This window comes from Pongo pygmaeus, chromosome 6 (genome assembly GCF_028885625.2).
Source record: "Pongo pygmaeus isolate AG05252 chromosome 6, NHGRI_mPonPyg2-v2.0_pri, whole genome shotgun sequence".
In the NCBI taxonomy this organism is placed as follows: Eukaryota; Metazoa; Chordata; class Mammalia; order Primates; family Hominidae; genus Pongo; species Pongo pygmaeus.
This window is the reverse complement of record NC_072379.2, coordinates 13,629,255-13,651,403: the sequence shown is the minus strand read 5'-3', so window position 1 is coordinate 13,651,403 and position 22,149 is coordinate 13,629,255. Positions and strand designations below refer to the sequence as shown.

The 22,149-nt window shown below is 52.8% G+C and overlaps 1 protein-coding gene across 5 annotated transcripts in view; it reads left to right on the top strand.

Annotated features, from left to right (window-relative positions):
* CLIP2 (CAP-Gly domain containing linker protein 2) overlaps positions 1-21,392 on the top strand; it is a 115,938-nt gene extending 94,546 nt beyond the window's left edge. For all 5 annotated transcript variants that reach the window (XM_054495327.2, XM_054495325.2, XM_063668268.1 and 2 more), the window contains 6 exons: positions 2,935-3,018; positions 5,499-5,655; positions 12,489-12,648; positions 15,808-15,993; positions 16,929-16,991; positions 19,279-21,392. In XM_054495327.2, coding sequence (XP_054351302.1) covers positions 2,935-3,018; positions 5,499-5,655; positions 12,489-12,648; positions 15,808-15,993; positions 16,929-16,991; positions 19,279-19,290 — 662 coding nt within the window. In that variant the 3' untranslated portion in view covers positions 19,291-21,392. The remainder of the gene's footprint in view (positions 1-2,934; positions 3,019-5,498; positions 5,656-12,488; positions 12,649-15,807; positions 15,994-16,928; positions 16,992-19,278) is intronic.
* Positions 21,393-22,149: the final 757 nt, after the last annotated feature.

Genomic DNA, 22,149 nt, shown 5'->3' with positions numbered 1-22,149 from the left:
CAAATGAAAAAAATTAACATAACATACAATCAGCCATTTTGAAGCAAACACTTCAATGGCGTTTAGCACAGTCAACAATGTAGTACACCCAGCACTTCTATCTGGTTTCCAAAACATTCTCATGGGCTGGATTTGGTGGCTCACACCTGTAATTCCAGCACTTTGGGAGGCCGGGGCAGAAGAATTGCTTGAAGTCAGGAGTTCAAGACCAGCCTGGACAACGTGGCGAAAACCCATCTCTACAAAAGAAAAGAAAAAGCAATAAAGAAAAAACAAATATTCTCATCACCCCAAAAGGAGAACCCATACCCACTAGCAGTGCTTCTCCATCCTCCTCTCCCCGCAGCCCATCACAACCACTAACTTACTTTCTATCTCTGTGGATTTATATACTTGGAACATTTCACGTCAGGAGTTCGAGACCAGCCTGGTCAACATGGTGAAACCCCGTCTCTACTAAAAATACAAAAATTAGCTGGGCGTGGTGGTGTGCACCTGTAATCCCAGCTACACAGGAAGATGAGGCAGAGAGAATCACTTGAACCTGGGAGGCAGAGGTTGCAGTGAGCCAAGATCGCACCACTGCACTCCTGCCTGGGTGACAGAGTGAGACTCCATCTCAAACAACAACAACGACAACAAAACAAAACAAAACAAAAAAGAACCTCATTCTTCTTTTGTGGCCAAATGATATTCCATTGTATAGACATACCACATTTTGTTGATCCATTCCTCAGTTGATGGGCATTTGGGTTGTTTCCACCTTTTGGCTATTGTGAATGATGCTGCTAAGAACATAGATGTGCATGTACTTGTTAAGTACCTGTTTTCAGTGCTTTGGGGTATATACCTAGAAGAGTAGAATGCTAGGTCTTATGATTTTTTTTTTTTTTTTTGAGATGGAGTCTCAACTCTGTCACCCAGGCTGGAGTGCAGTGGCACAATCTTGGCTCACTGCAACCTCCGCCTCCCAGGTTCAAGCGATTCTCCTGCCTCAGTCTCCCGAGCAGCTGGGATTAAAGGTGCGCGCCATCACGCCTGGCTAATCTTTGTATTTTTAGTAGAGATGGGGTTTTGCAATGTTGGCCAGACTGGTCTTGAACTCCTGGCCTCAATCAATGCACCTGCCTTGGCCTCCCAAAGTGCTGGGATAACAGGCATGAGCCACTGCACCTAGCCTCATATGGTAATTCTATATTTAAATTTTTGAGGAACTGCCAAACTCTTGGGTATTCTTGCTCATTTTTACAAGTGACTTAGAATCGGCACATCTAGGTCCACCAAAATTTTAAATCAGGCTGGGCGCAGTGGCTCACACTGTAATCCCAGGACTTCAGGAGGCTGAGGCAGGAGGATCAGCTGAGCCTAGGAGTTCAACACCAGCCTGGGAAACATAGTGAGACCTTGTCTCTTCAAAAAATAAACAATTAGGCTAGGCACGGTGGCTCATGCCTATAATCCCAACACTGGGAGGCCGAGGTGGGCGGATCACTTGAGGTCAAAAGTTCATGTCCAGCCTGGCGGACATGGTGAAACCCTGTCTCTACTTAAAAAAAAAAAAAAAAAAAAAAGTTAGCCGGGTGTGGTGATGCATGCCTGTAATCCTAGCTACTCAGGAGGCTGAGGCAGGAGAATTTCTTGAACCTGGGAGGTGGAGGTTGCAGTGAGCCGAGATCGCGCCACTGCACTCTAGCCTGGGTGACAGAGCGAGATTCTGTCTCCAAAAAAATAAAAAATAAAAAATTAGCCAGATGTGGTGGCACATGCCTGTGATCCCAGCTACTCAGGAGGCTGAGGCAGGAGGATGACTTGAACCCAGGGGGTCGAGGCTGCAGTGAGCTATGATTTCACACTCCACTCCAGCCTGAGCAACAGAATGAGAACCTGCCTCAAAAAAAAAAAAAAAAAAAAGTTAAAATCGTGTTGGTATTTTTAGTGGTATTACATTCCCTTTATAAATTAACTTGCAGAAGGTGGAGATGTTTCTGGGTACTTGGCATCCATTCTGTCCTTTATGGCTGTGAGGAGCACCCAGGCTTGAATACACATGACTGGTGACCTAGGGCACTGTTATTGTTCTCCCTGTGTTTCACTGGAGGGGACTAAGGCTGTGACAGGTTATCTAAGACCACATAGTGTCGAGTCTTTTCTTCTTCTTCTTTTTTTTTTTTTTTGAGACAGAGTTTCGCTCTTGTTGCCCAGGCTGGAGTGCAATGGCGCAATCTCAGCTCACCGCAACCTCCGCCTCCCAAGTTGAAGCGATTCTTCTGCCTCAGCCTCCCAAGTAGCTGGGATTACAGGCATGCGCCACCACGCCCGGCTAATTTTGTATTTTTAGTAGAGACGGGGTTTCTCCATGTTGGTCAGGCTGGTCTCAAACTCCCAACCTCAGGTAATCTGCTCACCTTGGCCTCCCAAAATGCTGGGACTATAGGTGTGAGCCACCACGCCCAGCCTCTTTTTTTTTTTTTTTTCTTTTTGAGACCGAGTCTCGCTCTGTCACCCAGGCTAGAGTGCAATGGCACTATCTCGGCTCACCACGGCCTCTGCCTCCCAGGTTCAAACAATTCTCCTGCCTCAGCCTCCCTAATAGCTGGGATTACAGGCACCTGCCACTACACTCAGATAATTTTTGTATTTTTAGTAGAGACGTGGTTTTACCATGTTGGTCTTGAACCCTCTACCTCAGGTGATCCGCCGGCCTCGGCCTCCCACAGTGCTGGGATTACAGGTATGAGCCACCGTGCCCGGCCAGTGTCAGGTCTTCTTCTTTAGGGCGGGTTACCCAGCGAGACGGCTGGAGTGAGGAAGAACTTGGACCCTGGAGGCCAAGTGTGACCCCATCACAGAGCTCCTGTGGGAGGGCCACGGCCCTGCCCACTGCTGCTTTGGTCCAGGAACATTGATGCTTCTCGTCTCTCCTCTCTCCCCTAGGCCTGCAGGACAAGCTGAACAAGAGGGACAAAGAGGTGACAGCCTTGACCTCCCAGACCGAGATGCTCAGGGCCCAAGTAAGTGGTAAGTCTCCCTCCCGCAGGGCAGATGCGGGAGGCTTTCACTGGGGCCGTGCCATTCAGCTGCCAATTGAGCATGGAGTGGGTCAGGGCCTGGCTCAGGGTCCCCTCCCTGACTCTGCTTTGAGAAGAAAAGGGCCAGCCAAGCGTGGTGGCTCACGCCTGTAATCCCAGCACTTTGGGAGGCCGAGGTGGGTGGATCACCTGAGGTCAGCAGTTCGAGACCAGCCTGGCCAACATGGTGAAACCTCGTCTCTACTAAAAATACAAAAAGTAGCTGGGCGTGGTGGCATGCGCCTGTAATCCCAGCTACTCGGGAGGCTGAGGCAGGAGAATCGCTTGAACCTGGGAGGTGGAGCTGCCAGCGAGCTGAGATGGTGCCACTGCACTCCAGCCTGGGTGACAGAGCGAGACTCCATCTCAAAAAAAAAAAAAAAAAAAGGGTCAGGGCCAGGTCACCTGCACCAGACAAACATGTACCTGGGGAGCAGTGAGTGGCCCACATGCGGTCCATCCTATAATGCCTCCCCGCCAGCTTCTGTCCCCAGAGCCAGCTCTGTGTTCTCTGTGTCCTGAAATTCTATCCCGGGTTCCCTCTTTCTGGTCCTGAAGACTTTCTGGTTTCTCTCTCTCTTTTTGTTTTGTTTTTGAGACAGGGTCACACTCTGTCACCCAGGCTGATGTAAATGGTGCAATCTCAGCTCACTGCAACCTCTGCCTCCCGGGTTCAAGCAATTCTACTGCCTCAGCCTCCTGAGTAGCTGGGATTACAGGCACCCGCCACCACGCCCGGCTAATTTTTGTATTTTTTTTAGTAGAGATGGGGTTTCGCCATGTTGGCCAGGCTGGTCTCCAACTCCTGAGCTCAGGTGATCCACCTGCCTCGGCCTCCCAAAGTGCTGGGATTACAGGTGTGAGCCACCGCGCCCGGCCCCTGGCCCTGCTTCTTGTTCACCAGAACACCAGTGGTGGTGGGCATGAGACAGCCCCCCTCCTCGGAAATGGTTGCCACCCCATCTTCGGTCCATCCCCCAGTACAAGGCAGAATTGGTCCCAAAAAAGGTCAGTGGACCTCAGACTCCTCCAAGGCCAAGGTGAAGGTGAAGCTTTTCCTAATCCAGGCAACAGCGTAAACACACATGTGTGGTCCTGCTCCCCACACCAGGAGCCTAAGCGGTTGCTGTGTTTGGCAAGGATTGATCTGTTTATTGTACCTGTTCTCTCAGGCTCCTTGCCACCTGGCTTGTAGGGACAACTGAGACCAATGGTGCTTTTACAATTATGCAGTGGAGGCCGTGCACGATGCTCATTCCTGTAATCCCAGCACTTTGGGAGGCTCAGGAGGGAGGATTGCTTGAGGCTAGGGGTTCAAGACCAGCCTATGAAACATAGTGAGGCCTCATTTCTATGAAACATACAAAAATTTGGCCGGGGCTGGGCGTGGTGGCTCATGCCTATAATCCCAGCAATTTGGGAGGCCGAGGCAGGTAGATCACCTGAGGTCAGGAGTTTGAGACCAGCCTAGCCAACATGGTGAACCCCCGTCTCTACTAAAAATACAAAAAAATTAGCTGAGCATGGTAGCGTGCACCTGTAGTCCCAGCTACTCAGGAGGCTGACGCAGGAGAGTCACTTGAACCCAGGAGGTAGAGGTTGCAGTAAGTCGAGATTGTGCCATGGCACTCCAGCCTGGCAGCGGAGTGAGACTGTCAAAAAAAAAAAAAATTAGCCGGGCATGGTGGTGGGCACCTGTAATCTCAGCTACTCGGGAGGCTGAGGCAGGAGAATTGCTGCAACCCGGGAGGCGGAGGTTGCAGTGAGCTGAGAACATGCCATTGCACTCCTGGGCTGACAACAGCAAGACTCCGTCTCAGAAAAAAAAAAAAAAAAAAATTGGTTGGGCGCCATGGCTCACATCTGTATCCCAGCACTTTGGAAGGCCAAGTTGGGTGGATTGTTTGAGGTCAGGAGTTCGAGATAAGCCTGGCCAACATGGTGAAACCCCATCTCTACTAAATATACAGAAATTAGCCAGGTGTGGTGGCACATGCCTGTAGTCCCAGCTACTTGGGAGGTTGAGGCAGAAGAATTGCTTGAACCCAGGAGGCAGAGGTTGTAGTGAGCCAAGATCGCACCACTGCACTGCAGCCTGGGTGACAGAGCGAGACTTTGTCTCCAAAAAGAAAATCTGCCAGGTACGGTGGTGCACTCCTGTAGTCCCAGCTACTCAGGAGGCTGAGGCAGGAGGATTGCTTGAGCTCAGGAGTTGGAGGCTGCAATAAGCTATAATTGTGCCACTGCCCTCCAGTCTGGGTGACAGAGCAAGACCCTATCTCTAAAAAAAACCCTCAAAACCATGCAGTGGCATATGTCACCTTCATCCCCTGGGAGAATCAGCGCCCTGCCCAGGTCTTTGCCCTTGGATGGGACAGAAGCTCACGTGTTCCCAATCCTCTTCCTCCCTTCCCTGCCGGCTGACCCCAGCGCTGGAGAGCAAGTGTAAGTCGGGCGAGAAGAAGATGGACGCCCTCCTGAAGGAGAAGCGGCGCCTGGAGGCGGAGCTGGAGACCGTGTCCCGGAAGACCCACGACGCCTCGGGCCAGCTAGTCCTCATCAGCCAGGAGTTGCTGCGGAAGGAGCGGTGAGGCGGCGGTGGGGCCGGCTGGGTCCTCCCTGTGGCTTTGGTCCTTGCTCCACTTCTTGACATTAGCTCATGTTGTCTTGGGACAGAGAGCGGGCAGAGCTGGTGGGCCAGGTGGCTGATCTCGAGCGATCACCCTGCTCTCCTCTAAGCTCCGATAAAGTCTCCAAAGCCTCTACACTGTTTTCCAAGCAGAGCTTATAGAAAAGAGTAGGGCCAGGCATAGTGGCTCATGCCTGTAATCCCAGCACTTTGGGGAGGCTGAGGCAGGAGGATTGAGCCCAGGAGTTCAAGACAAGCCTGGGCAACATAGTGAGACTCCTATCTCTAAAAAAAAAAAAAAAAAAAAAAAAAATTAGGCTGGGTGCAGTGGCTCACACCTGTAATCCCAGCACTTTGGGAGGCCGAGGCAGCCGGATCACCTGAGGTCAAGGGTTCAAGATCAGCCTGGCCAAAATGGTGAAACCCCGTTTCTACTAAAAATACAGAAATTAGCTGGGTGTAGTGGTGTGTGCCTCTAGTCCCAGCTACTCGGGAGGCTGGGGCATGAGAATTCCTTGAACCCAAGAGGAGGAGGCTGCAGTGAGCTGAAATCGTGCCACTGCATTCCAGCCTAGGTGACAGAGCAAGACTCCATCTCAAAAAAAATAATAATAATAATAAAGTTTTTTGTTTGTTTGTTTGTTTGTTTTTAATTAGCCAAGCCTGGTGGTATGTACCAGTAGTCCTAGCTACTTGGGAGGCTGAGGCAGGATGATCTCTTGAGCCCAGGAGTTCAAGGCTGCAGTGAGCTATGTCACACCACTGCACTCCAGCCGGGACAATAGAGCAAAACCCTGCTGTCTCTTTAAAAAAAAAAAAAGAAAAGATTAATGCCTCCCCAAAATGTTTGGTCTCAGGGACCCCTTTAAACTCCTAAAAATTATTGAGGATCCCCAAAGAGCTTTTGTTTATTCTATATTTACCATGTTAGAATTAAGACTGAAAAATTGTAAGATACGAATCCATCTTAAAATAAGAAGCCAGGCCGGGCGTGGTGGCTCACACCTGTAATCCCAGCACTTTAGAAGGCTGAGGCAGGAGGATCACTTGAGCCAAGGACTTTGAGACCAGCCTGGGCAACATGGCAAAACCCTGTCTCTACCAAAAATACAAAATTGAGCTGGGCGTGGTAGCACACATCTGTAATCCCAGCTACTTAGGAGGCTGAGGTGGGAGGATCACCTTAGGTGGCAAGTCGAGGCTGCAGTGAGCCAAGGTCTCGCTACTGCACTCCAGCCTGGGTGGTGGCAGTAAGACCCTGTCTCAAAAAATAAAATTAATAAGCCAATTGCATGTAACATAAGTAGCATGCTTTTGATAAAAAGTAACTATTTTCTGGCGGCGGGGCGGGGAGGGGGGAAGGGGATGGGGGTGTGGTACGGGACGGGGTGGCTCCCACCTGTAATCCCAGCACTTTGGGAGGTCGAGGTGGGCAGATCACCTGAGGTCGTGAGTTCAAGACCAGCCTGTCCAACATGGTGAAACCCTGTCTGTACTAAAAATACAAAACATTAGCCAGATGTGTTGGCAGGCGTCTGTAATCCCAGCTACTCGGGAGGCTGAGGCAGAAGAATCTCTTGAACCCGGGAGGCAGAGGTTGCAGTGAGCTGAGATTGCGCCACTACACTCCAGCCTGGGCGACAAAAGCGAAACTCCATCAAAAAAAAAAAAAAGTAACTATTTTCCAAAACAAAAAATATTTACTGGGAAGAGTGGCATTATTTCAAATTTTTGCAAAATCCTTGAATATTGGGGCTTAATAGGAGAAACCAGATTCTGGCATCTTTTTCCATGTTCCATCTTTGCAATTTGCTGTTTTGGTTGAACTATGTTCTAAAAATCTGACCTTACATAGATATGTAGTTAGAAAAGAAAGGAGTATTTGAATATCCTTTTCAGATCATGGTTAGTATGTCTACTCGCCCCAGAAAAAACCTATCGTATTCTGAAGAGAAGTAATGAAAATAGTTTTATTATTATTACGAAAATAGTTTTGAGCCATAGATCCCTTGAAAAGGTCTTAAGGGACCCACTGGGATTTCCCCAGACCACACTTTAGCACCCAATGAGCTAGATTCAATCCATAGACATGGTTTGTGCGGTCCCTCTGAGCCTTTAAGAAATTAGACTCACATTTAAAAATCAGAAGATGGGGCCGGGTGTGGTGCTTCACCCCTGTAATATCAGCACTCTGGGAGGCCAAGGCGGGCAGATCACTTGAGCTCTGGAGCTTGAGACCAGCCTGGTCAACATGGCCAAACCCTGTATCTACTAAAAATACAAAAATTAGCCAGGCATGGTGGCACACACCTGTAGTCCCAGCTACTCAGGAGGCTGAGGCAGGAGAGTCACTTGAACCCGGGAGGCAGAGGTTGCAGTGAGTCGAGATTGTGCCACTGCACTCCAGCCTGGGTAACAGAGTGAGACCCTGTCTCAAAGAAAAAAAAAAAAAAAAAAAAAAGGTTAATTAATTAAATAAAAATCAGATGTTACAGATGTTACAGAAAATCCAGATTTCTCCACATTCCCTTAAAAAATGGGAAGATCTGGCCAGGCATGGTGGCTCACACCTGAAATCCCAGCACTTTGGGAGGCGGAGACTGGAGGATCACTTGAGATCAGGAGTTCAAGACCAGCCTGGGCAACACAGCAAGACCCCCATCTCTACAAAAAAATAGAAAAATAGCTGAGTGTGGCTGGGCGCAGTGGCTCATGCCTATAATCCCAGCACTTTGGGAGGCCGAGGCAGGCGGATCACGAGGTCAGGAGATCGAGACCATCCTGCCTAACACAGTGAAACCCTGTCTCTACTAAAAATACAAAAAATTAGCCGGGCGTGGTGGTGGGCACCTTAGTCCCAGCTACTCGGGAGGCTGAGGCAGGAGAATGGGGTGAACCTAGGAGGCAGAGCTTGCAGTGAGCCAAGATCACGCCGCTGCACTCCAGCCTGGGCGACAGAGCGAGACTCTTATCTCAAAAAAAAAAAAAAAAAAAAAAGAAAAGAAAATAGCTGGGCGTGGAGCACACGCCCGTGGGTCCCAGCTACTCAGGAGGCTGCGGTAGTAGGATTACTTGGGCCCAGGAGGTCGAGGCTCAGTAAGCCATGATCACACCACAGCCTGGGTGACAGAGCGAGACCGTCTCAAAAAATAATAAATAAAAGGCCGAGTGCGGTGGCTGCTCACGCCTGTAATCCCAGAACTTTGGGATGCCGAGGCAGGTGGATCACCTGAGGTCAGGAGTTTGAGACCAGCCTGGCCAAGATGATGAAACCCCTATATCTACTAAAAATACAAAAATTAGCCAGGTGTGGTGAAGCACGCCTGTAATCCCAGATACTTGAGGCAGGAGAATGGCTTGAACCTGGGAGGCGGAGGTTGCAGTGAGCCGAGATCGTGCCATTGCCCTCCAGCCTGGGCAACAAGAGTGAAACTCTGTCTCAAAAATAATAATCATAATAAATACAATTTTAAAAAATAATAAATGGCAAGACCTAGCAACACAGGACAGACTTCCAGCATGGTGATCACCCCATCATAATTGGGGAGCCCGTGCCCCCTTCTGATGGGCGTGGGCCCCCTGAATCTCCTGGGGAGGCCCCACTTTCCCTTCATTATTTTTCTTACTCCCAATTCCTGGACAGCGTCCCCCAGCCCCTGTAAGCATTTGCTTTTTTTTTTTTTTTTTGAGACGGAGTCTTACTCTGTCACCCAGGCTGGAGTACAGTGGCGCGATCTCAGGTCACTGCAACCTCCACCTCCTGGGTTCAAGCAATTCTCCTGCCTCAGCTTCCCAAGTAGCTGAGATTACAGGTGCCTGCCACCATGCCCAGCTAATTTTTAGTAGGGACAGGGTTTCACTATGTTGGCCAAGCTGGTCTCCAACTCCTAACCTCAAGTGATCTGCCTGCCTCTGCCTCCCAAAATGCTGGGAGTACAGGCGTGAGCCACCGCACCGGGCCCAGCATTTGCATTTCTTTTCTTTTTTTTTTTTTTTTTTTGAGACGGAGTTTTGCTCTTGTTGCCCAGGCTGGAGTGCAGTGGTGCAATCTCTGCTTACGGCAACCTCTGCCTCCCGGGTTCAAGTGATTCTCCTGCCTCAGCCTTCCGAGTAGCTGGGATTACAGGCATGCGACACCATGCCCGGCTAATTTTGTATTTTTAGTAGAGATGGGGTTTCTCCATGTTGGTCATGCTGGTCTCGAACTCCCGACCTCAGGTGATCCACCCGCCTCGGCCTCCCAAAGTGCTGGGAATACAGGTGTGAGCCACTGCGCAGGGCCCAGCATTTGCATTTCAACCTAAGTTAAAGGAATCTCTTTGAAACACAGACGTCCTTTTGTAAAAGAAGAAATGCTACCTCCTTTCCTTCTATACAGATTAGGAGTTGCTCTAGCTACATTTGCTACAAATTTAGCACCTTTCTAGAAACTGTAGCCCTGCCCAGGAAGGAAACAGATGCGATGAGGCAATCTAGGAATTTTCCAGAACAACACCGCCCTCTGCAGATGCAGCCTGTGCTTTTTCCAGTAGCAACAAACCAGCCAGGCCCCTGGCCAGGGTTCCGGGGCTACCCTCCCTCCCCGTCTCCCATCCTAAGTGGAAAAGTTATTCTTGGTGCCCAGCCTGGTCTCACCTTCTCCAAGGAAGCTTTCTGCCCTGTCTCAGCCACAGGATGCCCCTCCACTGAGTCTCAATAGAACTTCCTGGAGTTTTGGGTCTTCATCCATTGTCTCTGAATTTTCCCTGTCATCTGAAGCCACATTTCCTCTTTCCCAGAGCCTGGCCTCATCCCCATCTCCCTGCTGTCAACAGCCTCCTTCCATCCTTCAGCTCTCATCAGTTATGAGATTCCTCCCTTCTGGGATACCTTCTTTTTCTTCTTCTTTTTTTTTTTTTTTTTCTGAGACGGAGTTTTGCTCTGTGACCCAGTCTGGAGTGCAGTGGCACAATCTTGGCTCACCACAACCTCTGCCTCCTAGGTTCAAACAGTTCTCCTGCCCCAGCCTCCCAAGTAGCTGGGATTACAGGCATGTGCCACCATGCCTGGCTAATTTTGTGTTTTTAGTAGAGACGGGGTTTCACCATGTTGACAGGCTGGTCGACTCATGACCTCAAGTAATCTGCCCGCCTTGGCCTCCAAAAGTGCTGGGATTACAGGCATGTGCTACCACACCCAGCTAATTTTTGTATTTTGAGTAGAGACGGGGTTTTGCTATGTTGGCCAGGCTGGTCTCAAACTCCTGACCTCAGGTGATCTGTCTTCCTCAGCCTCCCAAAGTGCTGGGATTACAGGCATGAGCCACCATGCCTGTTTGCTAAGTTTTGCCTGTTTTGGCCAGTTTGCTAAGTCCAGTCCTTTCTTTGCAGCTTAGCACATTGTCACCTCTTCCTTGAAGCCTTTCTTGGTTGATACAGGCCACCATGGGCTCCTCCACACTCCTGCAGTGCTTAGGATGGAGGTGGGAGATCAGCTAGGAATGCTTTGGTGACAGTGATGTCACATCCATCAAACAGCAGATTAAACTAGTAGAGATTTCCTTTTCTTACATAACAAGAAATCTGGAGGTAGCTATGACTGGCAATTGGTTCAGGAGCTTAAGATCTCAGTGCCAACACCTTTGCAGTGCTCCCTGCCTCATGGTTGCAAGGTGGCTGCTGAAAGTCCAGCCATCACATTATACATCATAGCAGGAAGGAGGAGGAAAGGGAAGGGAGCTGTGCCAGCAGATTTCCACTATTCTCTACCTGTGGCCACCTAGTAAGGGAGTTTTCCCCTCTGTAGTAGTTGCAGGCAAGGGAAAAGGCTAGGGCACAGGGGTGCATGTGCTCCTGCCTGTGCCCGTGGCAGGCATTACCAATCGATCACTGCACTGTTTCCTGCAGACCCCAAATGTGGCCTCAGAACCATTCTCATCATAGTACTCCAGGTATCTCCTGTCAGTTGATTAAGAGGTGACATGGGAAATAAAACCCATTTGACATCAGGTATTTAAAATGTCTTCCTGGCCAGGGGCGGTGGCTCATACCTATAATCCCAGCACTTTGGGAAGCCAAGGCAGGAGGATTACTTGAGGCCAGGAGTTCAAGACGACCCTGGGCAACACAGCAAGACCCTGTCTCTATTTTTTAAAAAAAGATAAAATGTCTTGCCTCATGAGATTTCTTGGGTAAATGTTTTGGGGGTGTGTGTGTTGGGGGGGGGTTTATTAAACAATATATAGTCTTTTCTTTAAAAAATTTATTTTTTATTTATTTTTTTGAGACAGCCTTGCTCTGTGGCCCAGGCTGGAATGCAATGGCACCATCTTGGCTCACTGCAACCTCCACCTTCCAGGTCCAAGTGATTCTCCTGCCTCAGCTGCCCAAGTAGCTGGGATCACAGGCACTTACCACCACGACTGGCTAATTTTTGTATTTTTAGTAGAGATGGGGTTTCACCATGTTGGCCAGGCTGGTCTCAAACTCCTGACCTCAAATGATCTGCCCACCTCGGCCTCCTGAAGTGCTGGGATTACAGGCATGAGCCACTGTGCTTTGCACTCCCCCCACAACTTTAAAAAATACTCTAGGAAAGGTCAAGTCCTCAGGACTATCCCAGCCCCAAATCCTGGCCCCTCTTGGGCTTTGGTTGAATTGTATCCACTGTGGCCCCTCGTGGCACAGATGCCATCTAGTAGCCCATGTCCCCCACCGGCTGGTCAGCCCCTGGACACTTGGCAAATTGCTAGAGTGTGGGAGCTGGAGGAGCCGGGGCTGAGTGCAGCGGTTCTGTGCCCGCCTCACCCCCAGGAGCTTGAACGAACTGCGGGTGTTGCTGCTGGAGGCCAATCGTCACTCCCCAGGGCCAGAGAGGGACCTGAGCCGCGAGGTACACAAAGCTGAGTGGCGGATCAAGGAGCAGAAACTCAAGGATGACATCCGGGGCCTGCGTGAAAAGCTGACCGGGCTGGTATGTGGGGTAGGGGTGGCCTAGGGGCAGGGGCACTAGTCCGGGTGGGGCTGGGCTAACCTTGCTGTCAGGCCACGGAGACTGGAGACCTCCTGGAATGACCCCAGGGACAGCTAAGTCATGGTGAGGATTTGAAATCTTCTAGGACCACAGGCAGGTGGAGGGACCCTGGCTAGCCGCTTTTGCAGACATCGTGGCTGCCTATGTGGCAGTCTGTGTGATATGGTGCAAAGGAAAACTTCCTATCTGACCTGTCCAGAGGCAGGATGAGCCAATACAGGTAAAGAGCTCCCCGTTCAGAGGAGTAATCAACCACAAGCCAGTTCCTTGCTCAGGGTCCTGCAGTGGGGCTTCACACATCAGTCTCAGGAAGGAGACAAGAACTTGAAAGTCTACAGCAAGCCTGGGATTCTGGGAGGCTGAGATTTCTTTTTTTTTTCTTTTTTTTTTTTTGAGACAGAGTCTCGCTCTGTCGCCCAGGCTGGAATGCAGTGGCGCCATCTTAGCTCACTTTCAGCTCTGCCTCCCGGGTTCACACCATTCTCCTGCCTCAGCCTCCCGAGTAGCTGGGACTACAGGCACCCGCCACCACACCTGACTCATTTTTTTGTATTTTTAATAGAGACAGGGTTTCACCATCTTGGGCAGGATGGTCTCGAACTCCTGACCTTGTGATCCGCCCGCCTCGGCCTCTCAAAGTGGTGGGATTACAGGCGTCAGCCACTGCGCCCAGCCAAGATTTCTTTTCTATTATGAATAGCAACCTGACTTCACTGAGTCTGCAGAGACTGGGGTTGGGGTAGGCAGGTGATGCTGGTAGCATAGGACAGGACTATCCCCATCCCTTGGCCAGACGCAGTGGCTGACACCTGTAATCCCAGCACTTTGGGAGGCTGAGGCAGGCGGATCACTTGAGGTCAAGAGTACGAGACCAGCCTGGCCAACATGGTGAAACCCCATCTCTATTAAAAATACAAAAATTAGCTGGGCATGGTGGAGCGCACCTGTAATCCCAGCTACTTGGGAGGTTGAGGCAGGAGAATCACTTGAACCCAGGAGGTGGAGGTTGGAGTGAGCTGAGATTGCGCCACTGCACTGCAGGCTGGGCGACAGAGTGAGACTTCGTCTCAAAAAAAAAAAAAGAATAAAGAAACCACCCCATCCCCATTCCATCCTCCTGTGATGAGCACTCAGGACAAGCCTGAGCCTGGTCAATGTCACGATATGGAGGGCGTGGGGTCCAGGAGGACAGGCCCTTGTCTGGGAAAGCTGTCCTGAAGCCCCCCACCACCCTCCTGCCCAGACACTGGGCTCAGCCACTGTACAGGTGATGGAATGAGAGCAGGGCCCAGCCCCGGGCAAGGGGGTGGTTCACAGGCTGGAGGGAGGGCCTCAGCGCCCCCCACCCCCCATATCCGGGAGTAGGCCCTTGGCCCTCAGGATTCTGGGATAAAGAGCATCACTCTGGCCACACACCCAGACTGTGGCTGTGGGGGTCACTGAGTCCTGCCAGCCTTCAAGTCCTGGCCTATCTGGCTAGCAGGGGTTTGGTGGCTGCACCCTCTGTGGTCCCTGTGGTTCAACAGAAGATAAGCCCCTGGGGTTGGCACGGACTGGGGAGTCTTGAATACCGCCAGGGGCTTCCCCAGAGCCTTGTAGGAGTGGGCAGTGCTGAGCTCAGACTTGTGCCCACGACGCACAGGTTGGTCAAGTTTACTTGGGAACTGGCGGCCTCTGCCCCCAGGGTAGCCTCTTGTCTCGTCACCTCCCTGCACTGTGTCCACGGGAGAACCTGGGAAGCTTTGGTGGGTGGGTAGAAGCCTCTTGATTTCAGGAGGGAGGTTCTGTTGAGAGACGGTTTGGAGGGTCAGAGCAGGCAGGACTGGGCAGTGCTGAAGGATGGAGTTTGTGCAGGAGCGAGAAGGCTGGTGGGCCTTGGGGCAGGGACAGCTCTGGGTGCCATGGTGGGGGTGACTATGGAGAGGAGGAACCTCATAAGACAGTTGAGTGGGGGCAGTGTAAGAAGGGTGCTGGGTGCGGTGGCTCATACCTATAATCCCACCGCTTTGGGAGGCCAAGTTGCGAGGATGGCTTGAGGTCAAGAGTTCGAGACCGCCTGGACCTCATAACAAGACCCCATCTCTACAAAAAAATTAAAAAATTAGCCAAGTGTGGTGGCATGCCCTGTAGTATCAGCTACTCGGGAGGCTGAGGTGGGAGGATCACTTGAGCCCAGGAATTGGAGGCTGTAATGAGCTGTGATTGCACCACTTCACTCCAGCCTGCACAATAGGTGAGACTCAGTTTTTTTGGGGGGTGGGGGTGGGGACCAAGTCTCACTCTGTCGCCCAAGCTGGAGTACAGTGGCATGATCTTGCCTCACTGCAACATCCACCTCCTGGGTTCAAGCGATTCTCCTGCCTCAGCCTCCTGAGTAGCTGGAATTACAGACGTGAGCCACCACACCCGGCCAATTTTTGTACTTTTAGTAGAAACAGGGTTTCACCATGTTGGCCAGGCTGGTCTCAAACTCCAGACCTCAGATGATCTGCCTGCCTCAGCTTCCCAAAGTGCTAAGATTACAGGCATGAGCCACCATGCTCGGTCTCTCTTTTTTTTTTTTTTTTTAAAGGCAAGGCTGGGCGCAGTGGCTCATGTCTGTAATCCCAGCACTTTGGGAGGCCGAGGCGGGTGGATCATGAGGTCAGGAGATTGAGACCATCCTGGCTAACACAGTGAAACCCCGTCTCTACTAAAAATACGAAAAAATTAGCCGGGCGTGGTGGCGGGCCCCTCCCAGCTACTCGGGAGGCAGAGGCAGGAGAATGGTGTGAACCTGGGAGGCGGAGCTTGCAGTGAGCGGAGATCACACCACTGCACTCCAGCCTGGGCAATAGAGCGACTCGGTCTCAAAAAAAATAAAAAAATAAAAAAAAGACAAGAGGGAGGGGGTCCTGGGTTCCCCACTTGGAGACCATGGAGCACCTCACAGAGGCCTGAGGGACCTCTGGGTGATGCCCAGGCTTGGAACCCAGAGACAAAGTGAGGCTGGAAGACTTTCCTGCCTAGAGGCGAGACCCCCACCAACACACACACACGTGTGTGCACATGCATACACACACACACTCATGCGCTCTTCCACTCTCCTGCCGCTTCCAGGACAAAGAGAAATCCCTGTCAGATCAGAGGCGCTACTCCCTCATCGACCCGTCCTCGGCGCCCGAGCTCCTGCGGCTGCAGCACCAGCTGATGAGCACGGAGGACGCCCTGCGGGATGCGCTGGACCAGGCTCAGCAGGTGGAAAAGCTGATGGAGGCTATGAGGAGCTGCCCTGACAAGGCCCAGGTGAGCCGCGGCCGGCAGGGCCCACCAGGAGGCAAGCCACGGGGCAGTGTCCTCGGAGCCCCCGTCTGAAGCGGGAGGCAGCCTTGTCTTTAAAACCCCAGTCCGAGGAGGTAGGGAGCTCTGTCCCAGGAACCCGGTCTGAAGGGGGAGGTAGCCCTGTCCCAGAAACCCTGGTCTGAAGAGGGAGGCAGGTCTGTCCTGGGAACCCCAGTCTGAAGGGGGAGGCAGCCCTGTCCCGGGAACCCCGGTCTGAAGGGGGAAGTAGCTCTGTCCCAGGAACCCTGTTCTGAAGGGGGAGGCAGCCCTGTCCCGGAAACCCGGGTCTGAAGGGGGAGGTAGCTCTGTCCCAGGAACCCCTGGTCTGAAGGGGGAGGCAGCTCTGTCCCAGGAACCCTGATCTGAAGGGGAGGCAGCTCCATCCCAGGAGCCCTCGGTCTGAAGGGGGAGGTAGCTCTGTCCCGGGAACCCTAGTCTGAAGGGGGAGGCACCTTGATCTGAAGAGGGAGGGAGCTCTGTCCTGGGAACCCTGGTCTGAAGGGGGAGGCAGCTCTGTCCCGGGAACCCTGGTCTGAAGTGGGAGGTGGCGCTGTCCCAGGAACCTCCATCAGAAGTGGGAGACAGCCCTGGCCCAGGAACCCTGATCTGAAGCGGGAGGCAGCTCTGTCCTGGGAACCCGGCTGAAAGGGGAGGGAGCCCTGCCCTCTGGAACCCCCAATTCAAGGGGCACATGGCTTTGCCCTGAGGAGCGTAGACTAAGAAGGAAGATGCAGCCTTGCCCCTAGAGGCTTGGTCTTTGGGGGTGCTGGGAGCCCCAGGCTGAAGGGGTTGGAATTTGGAGCCTGAGGCTGTCCCATGGGAAGACCTCGCCATCCAGTGGGCAAATCGGGAACTGCTGCCTGGTGCACCTCGCTCAGTGTCTCCCCTGACTCTTCCAGACCATCGGCAATTCCGGTTCTGCAAACGGCATCCACCAGCAGGACAAAGCCCAGAAACAAGAGGTGAGGGGCGCCTTGGGCCTCCCACGTCCCTCCCGTGCAGGCAGACCTCTCTAGAGAAAATCCTTGAAACGTCACTAAGAATACACACAAAGATGCATTCTGCAAGAAGCTTTACAGTAGGGTCCCTCAGGGAGGGTGCTGTTGCAGGCAAACTTGATTCCAGATTCACCCTGCTCTTTTTGATTTGTGTTTTCTTCCCTTCCTAAAAAAGTTACAGGTTAGGCGCAGTGGCCCACGCCTGTAACCCCAGCACTTTGGGAGGCCAAGGCAGGAGGATCATTTGAGCCCAGGAGTTTGAGACCAGCCTGGCCAATATGGTGAAACTCCATCCCTACTGAAAATACAAAATTAGCGAGACCCTCTCTCTATTAAAAAAAAAAAATTTAAAAAGGCTGGGCACAGTGGCTCATGTCTGTAATCCCAACACTTTGGGAGGCTGAGGCCGGTGGGTCACTTGAGGTCAGGAATTTGAGACCAGCCTGGCCAATATGGTGAAACTCCATCTGGCGGGCTGATCACGAGGTCAGGAGATCGAGACCATCCTGGCTAACACGGTGAACCCCGTCTCTATTAAAAGTACAAAAAAAATTAGCCGGGCGTGGTGGCGGGCACTGTAGTTCCAGCTACGCGGGAGGCTGAGGCAGAAGAATGGCGTGAACCCGGAAGGCAGAGCTTGCAGTGAGCCGAGATCACACCACTGGACTCCAGCCTGGGCGACAGAGCGAGACTCCATCTCAAAAAAAACAAAACCAAAAAAAAAAAAAAACAAAATTAGCCGGGTAGGGTGGCGCACACCTGTAATCCCAGCTACACGGGAAGCTGAGGCAGGAGAATTGCTTGAACCTGGCAGGTGGAGGTTGCAGTGAGCTGAGATGGCACCATTGCACTCCAGCCTGGGCAACAAGCACAAAACTCTGTCTCAAAAAATAGTAATAAAAATTTCAAAAATTAGCTAGGTGTGGTGGCACACGCCTGTAGCCTCAGCTACTCAGGAGGCTAAGGCAGGAGGATCACTCAAGCCCAGGAGTTTGAGGCTGCAGTGAGCTAGGATTGCGCCACTGCACTCCAGCCTTGGTGATAAAGTGAGACCCTGTCTCTAAGAAAAACACAGAAAGAGAGAGAGCCTAGTTCTGACTGCAGAACCCCTGGAGCACAGGTACTCGCTAGAAACAGGAGCAGCACAGCCAAAGAATCTGCCAAGCTCCAGACACAGGCAGGGTTATGTGGGCAGAGCCAGCCTCGGAGGAGTTAGTGTGATTTTTGTCCTCCTGGCCTTGTTCTCCCGGCCACCCTGCGAGGCACATGGGGTCATCCCAGTTCACAGATGTGAAAACTGGCCGGGTGCAGTGGCTCACGCCTATAATCCCAGCACTTTAGGAGGCCGAGGCAGGTGGATCACTTGAGGTCAGGAGTTTGAGACCAGCCTGGCCAACATAGCGAAACCCCATCTCTACTAAAAATGCAAAAAAAAAAAAAAAAAAAATCATCTGGGTGTGGTGGCACATGCCTGTAGTCCCAGCTACTCGGGAGGCTGAGGCAGGAGAATCGCTTGAACCCGGGAGGCGGAGGTTGCAGTGAGCCGAGATCATGCCACTGCACTCTAGCCTGAGCAACAGAGTGAGACTGTCTCAAAAAAAAAAAAAAAAAAAAAAAGAGAGATGTGAAAACTGAGGCTTGGAGTCTCCAGTTTAATTTCCTCTGATCCAGCCCCGTACAGGCACTCAGGGCTCTTTGTAAAACCTGCTTCTGGCCGGGCGCAGTGGCTCACACCTCTAATCCCAGAACTTTGGGAGGCTGAGATGGGTGGATCATGAGGTCAGGAGATCAAGACCATCCTGGTCAACATGGTGAAACCCCATCTCTACTAAAAATACAAAAATTAGCTGGGTGTGGTGGCGCGTGCCTGTTATCCCAGCTACTCAGGAGGCTGAAGCAGGATAATCGCTTGAACCAGGGAGTCGAAGGTTGCAGTGAGCTGAGATCGCACCATTGCACTCCAGCCTGGCGACAGAGCAAGACTCCGTCTTAAAACAAACAAACACACAAACAAAAAACCTGCTTCTTCCCCTCGGCTTCCCATCAGCACCTCCCACCCCACCTGCTGTCTCACTCAGCCACAAACACACAGCAGGGAGACATTTCCTGCCTCAGGGCCTTGGCACATGCAGTTCCCTTTATGCTCCTCCCCTATCCGGCCCCAACTCCTTTCCTCCCTGACTCCGCTCTGGCCGCCTGGCCCTCCAGGCTCTCTGAGACCCTTGCTGATGATGCCCTTTACTCTCTCTAGGACAAGCACTGATCCTGAGGGGATACTGTGGAGCGGCCCAGTCCATACCAGAGCCCCGTGCGGCTGCCCGGCAGCACCTCCTCCAGGCAGGAGCCGGGACTGTCACTTTGGAGACAAAACAGTGTTTGTAACAATAACGTACTCACCGCCGCGGACAATCCCCCACCCCGATCCCCTGCCAGACCAGGACGCTTCCTCAAGCCCAGCCTTCTACAGAGAGTGTGAACGGTACAGCCCCGGCCTGACCCACGGATCTTCGGCCTGGATGCCCGGCAGCTTCTGGAGTTTGTCAGTGGAGGCAGAGGGGATCCAGCCAGGCCCCTCTGTCCAGAAGGAGCTGCCCTGAGGACCATCTTAGCGCCCCTGTCCTCTTTTTCCACCCATTCTCTCTCGGGTCTCCCCAGAGGGGCCAGCGGGGGCTGGGGTGGGGTAAGTTTATCCATGCAGGCACCAAGGGGGAGCATCCAGTCTTTAAGAGCCAAGTGGGGGCCCCTTTTCCGAAGCCACTTCCAGGCAAAGGCAGTCCCCAGGGCTTCTTGTCCCCACCTTCTGAACCTTCTTCAAACAGTAGTACGAGCTCCCCTCAGCCAGCTGCCTGCCCAGCGAGGCCCCCGGGTTCAAGGCGTTGGTTGGGGCAGAGCGCAGGGGAACAGGATCCTTCTCCCGCCGCCCACCAACACCAACACACACACACCTCTAAGCTGCTGGCCGAAGATGTCACCAAGGCCAAAGACACAGTATTACGAAGGTTTGGAAGCCCCTCTCCTCACCTCCCAGCTGTGACCTCGGGCAAACCCTGGCTCGGAGCCCAGGGCAGAGGCAGCTCAGAGTGGAGGCTCTAGGCAGGTTTGACAAAGGTCAGTAATACGGTGTCCCCTGGGGTTGACCAGATGTTCCAAAACATCTGCACCCACCTGGAGATGCATCTAAGCGGGTCCTTATGTACACACCACGTTCACACACACACACACACACTCACACTCAGAGGGACCACGTGTGCACGCATGACCGTGTGGGTGGCGGCGTTTGCTGTGAACCACGCTCAGGCCACATAGAGACACATACTTGGTTTCTGGGACTGAGACCCAGGCCTGGCAGGACCGTGCCTACAGATACTGCAAACGTTCCTACAGCCTAGAGGTGCGTATACACACCCAAGTACACGCAGCCAGGCATTCAGGGGTGTGTTTGCCACATGGAGCATCCCTTCCTGGTCTTGCCAGGCACCTGCACAGAGCGTCTCCAGCCCCATCTCCTAACGGGGGCTGGGGGTAAGAGAAATCTAACTGTGCTCCCCCTCCCCGCCACCCGCCCCGCCGTCTTCCCCTCAAGCCTGCTAAGTTATCCCAGGCCTGTGCATGGTGGAAAAAGCCAGCCTTGGCCCTGCAGCCTCCACCTCTCCGCTGGGGGACCGACAGGTTGCTTACAGCTTTGCACCCCGGCATCAGCACAGGGGGCCCTGCCCCACCCTCCGGCAGCTCAGGGAGTGTTTTCCTGTGAGGCCTCCCCCATCAGGGGACCAGAGGGAGAAGCCCGATGCCCCATCCCGGCTTTCCCGAAACGCACAGGACACGTGTGCAATTCATAGGAACGGCCCAGGTCGCCCTCACGAGTGCCACCTGGTACAGGTAGGTGGCGCTCACATTCCTGCCCAAATGCAGCCCATCGGGGAGTCAGAGTCAGTCCCCCCGGCCCCCCTCCCAGTCCCTGTTGGCTTTCGGTAGCTCTCGCATGCAGTTCTATTAACAGCCGTCTAGAAGCGATGCTTTAGTGGCCTAACCCAGGGTCAAATACAGCTCTTTCTAGCAAAATCAGGCAGCTGTGCCCCATCCGTAGGGGCACCGATTAGTCTACTAACAGCCAGAGGTCCATCTAGCAGGGCACCGGGAGGAGCTGACCCCCGGAGGTGAGCTTCTGGTGATGGGTGTCCAAGAAGCGGTTTCCTTGGGAGCTTCTGCCTCCGTGGGCCTCTCAGCCTGCCCCGTGTGGCTGCCCGGGCGTGGCTCAGCCATGTCCCCTCCCCAGGTCCTTCCCGTGCTCCTCCCCTCCTCACAGTGGAATTGAAGTGTGGCGAGTCTGTGCTCGGGACAATAAAGCTTGTGACAGGTCCAGGACCCCGGCAGTTGGCTTGTCTCCTCCCCTCCGTGGGGACCCTGGGCTTTCTGATCTCTCCCAATTCTTGGGCACCCTGGTGCCAGGAGATGGCCCCCGATCCTGCCCTCTGCCAGCTCATTCCTTCCCAGGTAGGCACGGCCTCAGAGGGGCTGGAGCTGAAGACATCTGGGGCTGTCCTTGTTCCAGGAGAGGCACCTTAGCAAGGACAGGCAGAGGACAGACCCAGAAAGGCTGCCAGAGAGGGCTGGTCCTGGGTTCACATTTGAACCTGCTGGAGGGATAAGTAGACCTGCAAAAAAAATCAACGGAAACAGTAATGGATCCGCTTACACATGTGTGATGAGTCCGATGAGGTTTCCAGCTTCAGTGGGCAAATTCTGGTTCCCGCAGCAGGCTTTCTGGAGATCAGATCAACAGCACGACGTGTTGCAAACTTTGTGGTCAAACAGGCTTTCAAGTGGAGGTTGCACCCCTGGAAGATAGAATGAGGATTTTTTTTTTCTCCCCAAGATGGAGTTTCACTCTGTCACCCAGGCTGCAGTGCAGTGGCACGATCTCTGCTCGCTTCAACCTCCGCCTCTCAGGTTCAAGCAATTCTCGTGCTTCAGCCTCCCAAGTAGCTGGGACTACAGGCGCGTGCCACCACACCTGGCTAATTTTCGTATTTTTAGTAGAGATGGGGTTTCACCATGTTGGCCAGGCTGGTGTCGAACTACTGACCTCAAATGATCTGCCTGCCTCGGCCTCCCAAAATGC